The 7,675-nt window shown below is 37.3% G+C and overlaps 1 protein-coding gene across 3 annotated transcripts; it reads left to right on the top strand.

Moving 5' to 3' along the window:
- The first annotated feature begins 1,247 nt into the window (after positions 1-1,247).
- Positions 1,248-6,592, top strand: LOC122016289 (universal stress protein PHOS32-like). Of its 3 annotated transcripts, none has more exons than XM_042573529.1 (3): positions 1,248-2,117; positions 6,225-6,262; positions 6,402-6,592. In XM_042573529.1, exons 1-2 carry the CDS (start codon positions 1,331-1,333, stop codon positions 6,230-6,232), a joined length of 795 nt encoding a protein of 264 aa, XP_042429463.1. In that variant the 5' UTR covers positions 1,248-1,330; the 3' UTR covers positions 6,233-6,262; positions 6,402-6,592. The 3 variants fall into 3 exon arrangements, with proteins under 3 accessions (XP_042429463.1, XP_042429462.1, XP_042429461.1); XM_042573528.1 differs by having other exon boundaries at positions 6,361-6,592; XM_042573527.1 differs by having other exon boundaries at positions 1,250-2,117; positions 6,225-6,592.
- The last annotated feature ends 1,083 nt before the right edge of the window (positions 6,593-7,675 follow it).

Genomic DNA, 7,675 nt, shown 5'->3' with positions numbered 1-7,675 from the left:
CGATTAGCGCCATGACTAGCTCACCATCTACTAGAGGACGCCCCTAGGCCAGGGTATGTTTACCGTTTTCACTCTCCATTCTTATTCTATACGTATTTCATTACTCTACTATTTGTTCTGTTCCTTATATATTCGTTGGATCTGCCTCGAGCATTGAGGTACTAGGAGACTGGGGTAACTCAGTTATTAGTTGCAAGTAGTATTGACCAAAGAATTTCTAACAACTTAGTCACCATAGAAGGTAGCTTAGCATACCCCTTTTGAATTATATAGTGATTTGATCAATATTTTAATTACATTATCTTGGTAGTCCGTCTGATTCATCTGAGAGGATCAATATATTTTAAATATAGAGTGCTTTTTTTTTACGATAATAAAAAAATAAAGATGTCCTTTTAATTTTTTTATAATGTGGGTTTGTTTTTTAAAATTGTTTGAGGTAAATTATCAAACGGATCTGACAATTGATATGGTTCAAAATTATAGTTTAAAAAATCCCCATCCTTTGAACCAAATTTTTGGATACTGAATTGTAAAAAAAAAAAAAATCAATCCTTAATTTTATCTTTTCAAAATAATTATGATTTACTGTTCTAAAGTCGTCTAATCCATAGTTTTCAAAATTATTATATTTTTTTTTATTTTTTAAAAATTAAAATTTAAATAATTAAAAATAAGTTAATTTATATTGAATTATACCATTAATATTATTAAAATATTATTAATATGATTAAATAATGACTCCGATTCAAAAAATTCTAAACTAAAATTATAAAAATACTATTTTTTAAAATAAATCAGTGAACTGACATGAATCCCGGCAGATGCCTTCTTAATTTTTAAAAATATTTAAGGATCGAATGTTAATTTTAACAGATTAATCAATATTTTTTTAATCAATAATTAATTTAAGAATACTGGACTAATAATTTGCTCGGTAAAAAATTTCTTAATTTGATAATCAATAAAAGATTTTTATTCGGATTAATCATCCCTTAAATTAATCGGCATATACAGAATAGCCCATGCAAATTTAAAAAAAAATGGTTTATTAGCTGGCTCATCTGTAGCCCGACCTTCCAGCAAGACGAATGGGATTGATTGAACCGGGTAATGGGCCTATTGAATCAGTTTCAGGTTTGATCCGGTCCGATTCGATTCAGTTCGGTTCATCGCCCATTGGTGAGATTTAGTTTTTATTAAATTTGAAACTTATATGGGTATTTTAGTCATTACAAGCTGGTCGTCTACGCTTTACCATCCCCAGTTCTGCCGCTGAAGCTCCAAGTTTGTCCTGTGAAGTCAACCAGAAACCCTAGCATTCGTCGCGATGATCCCGAGCAAGATCCCGACGGAATCCGACTTGCAGGTCGATGCCCCTCCGGTGAGGGTGAGGGCTCTCACTGCGGCCACGCATGCCGCGATCCAGCCGTCCTCTCCAAGCTTTTTCTTCTCCGCCGCCGCCGCTGCCAACCCCTCCGCTGGATCTCATCGCCGGATCGCCATAGCTGTCGACCTCAGCGACGAGAGCGCCTACGCCGTTAAGTGGGCCGTGCAGAATTACCTCCGCCCTGGGGATGCAGTCATCCTCCTCCACGTCCGCCCCACTTCCGTCCTGTACGGCGCTGACTGGGGTGCTATCGACCTCTCCGTCTCCGCAGATGCGGACTCGGAGGAAGCCGGCTCCGAGGAGTCGCAGCAGAAGCTGGAGAGTGACTTCGATGCCTTCATGACCACCAAGGCGGAGGATCTTGCCCAGCCTCTTGTCGAGGCTCATATCCCCTTTAAGATTCACATTGTGAAGGACCACGACATGAAGGAGCGGCTTTGCCTAGAGGTGGAGAGGCTTGGGCTCAGCGCCGTGATCATGGGCAGCAGGGGCTTCGGAGCCTCAAGGAGAACCAGCAAGGGGAGGCTTGGAAGCGTCAGTGACTACTGCGTTCGCCACTGCGTGTGCCCGGTTGTGGTGGTTCGTTATCCGGATGAAGGTGGCATAGCTGGAGGCATCGCGGAGGGTGGCAGTCCTGTGGCAGCCAGGAGATCTTCAGATAAAGACACCGAGCTGCAACCAGTCCCAGAAGAAGACGAGTACCATGATGCTTCGAATCAGCATAAAGGTCATTGCTTTCTCTGCCATACTATTTTACCCTTAATCTTTTCAGTTCCTATAGCTGTTATGAACTTGCAAGTTGTCAGATCACTTTTTCTCTGCATGAATTTATCTTTGGAGTCCTATTTAAAAGGTTTGGTAGAAACTAGGCTAAAACAGGAATTTTTTTTCTATATCAAGTTGATGAATATCAAAATACTGGATGATTGGCGTGCTTTTTTTTTTTTTTGAACTTTTGCATTAGCTTTTTTTGTAAAATTGTTCGAAAGTAAGAGAGTAGTAAGCAGTGGAGTTTTAAAGTAGTACTCATAAATGATACCAAGCCTTCATAAGGTACTTTGTTATTGCTCTGTATGTATGCCCACGGTCATTATTACCTGTAACTTTGCTGTGCTGCAGCTATAACACTGTGAGCCTTCTCTTTTTAGAGAATCCACTAAAGTCTCTCTTATCTTCTTCTTGTATCAGCTACTCACAAATGAAACCCAGAGTGATTGTTAGAATATTGGCCACTATCATTCACCCATTATTATCTCTAATATGCATGTGTTTCCCATCACATGAAGCATATAATTACAACAAGAAGCCATTTGTACTACTGACTATGCAAGTTGATATTGTTACTATAAATATTATTTTGACTATGTTAAAGCTTTTTAACAATTTGGATTTGGACATCAATAGGTTCAACTTGTCTAATTGTATAGTCGAATCATCATATTGGAACTAGATGTTGAATATAATTAGTTTCCACATATCTTTGCAAAAAGGTCTTACTAATCTGATTTATTGTTTAATCTGTTTGACATTTTCAATGGTGTGTGGAAACAATCCAGGGAGAGATTGTCTATTCATGTCTGAAAATACGGATAGCCTTTTAGGTCTTCATTGTCATGCTTCAATTATGTGCCAAATGTTACAATTAGGCAATGATTATCATGATTACAAAGAAATTTCCTTCTTAGAATCCTTTTTAGCTTTCACATATATCTGCATATGTAGCTGCATATACCGCTTGATCTTTGCATATTGAAGTCAACCTCAAACGTCAACTCTTCATCTCCCTCCTCCATATTCATGTCAGATACGGAAACACTGACACCAACAATGTGAGTGGACACTCAATATCCTTATTGATCATATATAGAACACTTGAATCCACACCTACTTTAGATACTTCTACCCAACTCTGATTACCATAGTCGCATATAGGGGACTGGTGATGCTATTGCGGTGTTGTCCATGCTTGGTGTTGTCTATGCTTCCTAGGCTTGTTATCAAAACCATGTGTTTGACCTATCTTCTAATTCTATGCCGTGTGACCTCTATAGGAGTTGATTTCCTTTTCACAAGCAACCATATAGTCTTCTATCTGCACTGGGATACTGTAGATCTATTGCCCAAATCTTTTTAAGCATTTCCTATTATGCCACATTTCTTAATACTCTTTCTCGATCTTCGGACTAAGTTAGGCAAACACTTGTATAATAACAGAAAATAAATTCATAAAATAAAGATAGAGGCAAGAATGATTTACTTGGTTTGCAAGATTGCTAGTCCAAGGCAAGCGAAACTCACTATGAAGATCTCCTTTGGGCGGAGTAGCCTCTTACAACGTTGACAGCTCACATAAGAGTAGAACAGAAAAAGAACTTGTTTACCAATGTTATTTCTAACCACTGAAATTAGAGTTGTATTTATAGACTTGATCCGGGTTCCTGGGTGTCGATAAAATTTTATTTATGACGCAATGGATCGCGACAACGTGGAGCAGATAGAGTTTTCTAGTCTGGGCTCCTGGACTGGGCTGAACCACCCTCGACCAGGGTGCGAGCCTGTGGCGTCCTGGCTGGCGCTGGGGGTCTGGCCGCCCTGGCTGGGCTGGACAATCAACCGCCTGTTGATTGTCCGATTTCTCCCCGTTCCGGTTCCGCTCGCTCACCACACACACACTCTCCACTTGCATCGATCCTACATCTAGTTGTTTGAGCCATCAAGGACTAGATGTAGCAACTATCCCCTTGCTTCATCACTTGTCGCTATGAGCCCCTCACTAGCCACCATGATGACTCAATGTTTTTCTATCTTGTATGCACAACCTCTTGCAACGCTAGCTCTCAGTTTGATACCCACATCAGGTAGTAGCAGATCACAACCAAACAGCAGTAGGTGGCCCATATAAGTCAAGGCTTAGGTGAACCCAGGTGTTGCCCATGCTAGCCAAAATAGGGGTAGGTGTAATCTTAAAAATTAATATGGTAGATAAATAAGACAAAAAATTTAAAAATGAAAAAATTCTAAAGAAGAATATAAAAATAATCTTGAAGCATTGAATGTTTTTGTTGCAAATTTTCGCCAGGGAACTATGTGTTATACACAACTTCTCATGAGGACATTTTATTAGCAACTATTGAAGTTTTGAAGCTAAATTTCTTCCTCTCTCTTCCTTTTCCTTCAAGTTGAAGTATCACTAGATTCCTAATAAGATCATTCTTCTTTTGCATTCATCTTCTTATCTATTGATTGCAAGATTTCTTAGATATTAGTTAACTTTTTTCTCGTCTAACATTCCTTTCTTCTATCGGAGTCAAAGAAAGGCTTCTAACTCTCTTCCTAGAATCTTCTTCCTTTATCCAAGTAAAATACTTAGAAATTTACTTATTCTCTTGCCATTTCTCTTCTAAGAGAGAATATGCTATAAACTTATAACCCTGATCTCATTTTTTGACTATAATATTTTTTGTCAAGTCTCTTCATTGTTTGCAACTTCAAAAGAATATTACTTATTCTTTCTCTTCTAATAACTTTTTTTATCTTCTCTTAACACCAGAATTTTATTGTTTCTTCCTACGATCATATTCCCTCTTAGTGGATCAAACTTTATTTGTTCTCTTTACCTCTGTTTTCTCCTTTTTTTTATTTTTTTATTTTTTTATTTTTTATTTTTTTATTTCAAGAGCAAACAATTGAACTCTAACCTATCTCTGTCATGCGGTGTTTTTTTCTTCTTCTTCTTCTTTATAGAGAGGGATATCTAAATTCTTAAACAACACATTTCAAACGCATACTTTATCATAAAACACTCAAAGCTCTCAACAGCTCCTCCAATACTAAAGCTTCTCCGAGTTTGATTTTTCAATGGCGTTCATTTTTCTATTCTGTGTAACATGCTGAACTTCTGTAGTTGTTATGCTTCATCTTTAGGGTTATAGAATACATAGTTGTTAAGTTTTAGTTAATTGCAGTCTTATTTTTAGATGAAATCTTTTAGTTTTCAATTAATACAGTTGCTCTACTCTTTTCAACTGAACAGATGGATGCTTGTATTGCCTTCTATATACTGATTAGTTTATGATACCTGTAGCTTGTTAGTGCATGTACAAGAGTTGAATCTTTCAATCAAATTGAGATCTTTGGGTTTGGTTCAATGATGTATTGAGACTTGTTTGATTTCCTACTGTGACTTCTGTTAGTTGAGCAATACCTGAGCTTTGAAAGAATATTTTGTTGTTTTTGTGGTTGAATAAGCCTATCCTCCATGTTTGAAAGTGTTACTCATAATCTCAGTTGGCTGTTGACCTTAAGTAAGCAATATTGGACAGCCTTTTATGTTTGTTATGGTTTGTTCTTTTGATGGCACCCATAAAAGTTAGAACCTGAATTTATGAAAACTTTGGCCTTTTAACATGAAGAAATCATGCCAAGAAGATATGAGTATATACACCACATGCACTGTCATATGGTTTTTTGATTTAGTTGTTGACAATTGCTGTCTTCAGACTTATGTCACTTCTAATCATACATTAATTCCACTGTCACATTACTTCAGATTGTTTGTGTGTTTTTAGATGTTTTGTCATTCTGAGCTTTGTAACTTTTCTTTCATTCTAATTAATTACACCTTGGGGCTGAGATTTGTCTTCTTTCTCATCTAGAATGTAATCATCTCTTATGAGTATTGCTCCTCTTACAAATTTTAAGTTCCCAATCTCATTGAATACAAAATCTAATAGGCTTGCTATCATTTCAATAATCTCTCAACCTAATATGAACTATAAAGACACGTGATTATTTTAGCAAACTGATGAACGTTGAATGCCTGTGTTACTTGCAGGTAACTGAGTATATCTGACGCAGCCCTCTCTCATCCAGGTAGTAAATATTATTCATAAGCTCATCTATGCTATGTATCGTGCTACAAATCCCTCTCTTTTTCCTTTGGTGAAATGTAATGTACTAAATCCTCTCAGTTTGTTTGCTTCCTGTTCGTTGGTCGATACTTTCCTCCAAGCTTGACTGCACCAAACTTGGCCAAATATCTGATTGATGATGTATCTTTTGGTAGACTTGGAAGCTCAGTGTTGAGATGTTATATCCAACTGAGGAAGCAGAGGTGTATGTTTCATCATTTTTTTACTGCTTTTGGGTTCACATGACAACTATCTAGGAATTCGAGTGATGCCCGGGTATTGTTTGTGTTAATCGATTTACTTCGTGTTATCCGTTATGTCGTGCGCTTACCCTGTTTTCAGGCTCCATGCTCTGTTAATGATCTTCCAGTGGTATGTACAATGCTGTTTGCTGAAATATAATTTATTTATAAATAAATATTTTGCAAAAATATTTTTTTTATTGGTTAGATGTGATATTAAAAATTATTTAAAGTATATATATATTGTTTGATCCAGGTAAATTATGGGTGGGCTGATTAGCTCATTTGGCCTGCCTGATTGTTTCTGATTTGTATGTCTTGATCAAACTGATCAACACACCTTATTTATATCTTTATTTAGTTGATTGGATCTATTAGATTGATTAAATCAGTTGACCCATGCGGCTTACTGAGATCTCTTTGTTTGTTTGATTTGATTGCTTGACTTGATGGGACTACTCAATGGAATAGCTCAAATTGATTACTTTGTCTGGTTTAATTGAAGTCTCCAACTCTGTTACATTGCCCGATTTGATCAGTCTTCTGATCTTATTCAGGTAGTTTGATGGTGAAAATCAAAACAACATTTGTTTTAATTGTCATTTTTGTTAGTTTGACCATTTATAAAAAGACGTATTTAGATTATTCCCTTTTTGTTATTTAGGTAATTTATAGAAAGACTTATTTGTTGGTGCAACATCCCTTAGGTCAAGGTTGACCAAGCTTAAGTCTTGGTTTGGGTTTCGATGTTTGACAATGCAAGGTTGATTGAAGAAGAGTCAAGTAGGTCAAGGATGACCGGATACTTGACTGGGAAGACCTAGTGAGTGAAGCTAGGCAATTGGAAAAGTCCTGGTGATTGAAGCCAGGTGAAAGACCTAGTGAGTGAAGCTAGGTAATTGGAAAAGTCCTGGTGAGTGAAGCCAGGCAAGAGAAATCCAAATGGGTCAAGGTTGACCAGACATTTGGTGAGAGTCCAAGTAGGTCAAAGGGATTGACCGGATACTTGGCACGAGAAAGAAAAGTCCAAGTAGGTCAGAGGGACTGACCGGATACTTGGCAAGAAGAGAAAAGTCCAAGTGGGTCAAAGGGATTGACCAGACACTTGGTGAGAGAGTCCTAGCTGGTCAAGG

This window comes from Zingiber officinale, chromosome 8B (assembly GCF_018446385.1).
Source record: "Zingiber officinale cultivar Zhangliang chromosome 8B, Zo_v1.1, whole genome shotgun sequence".
NCBI lineage: Eukaryota > Viridiplantae > Streptophyta > Magnoliopsida > Zingiberales > Zingiberaceae > Zingiber > Zingiber officinale.
Note: the sequence above shows the minus strand (reverse complement) of the source record. Positions and strands in the feature narration are given on the sequence as shown.

Coding starts and splice junctions, on each gene's coding strand:
- LOC122016289 (XM_042573529.1), top strand. CDS start 1,331: ATGATCCCGAGCAAGATCCCGACGGAATCCGACTTGCAGGTCGATGCC.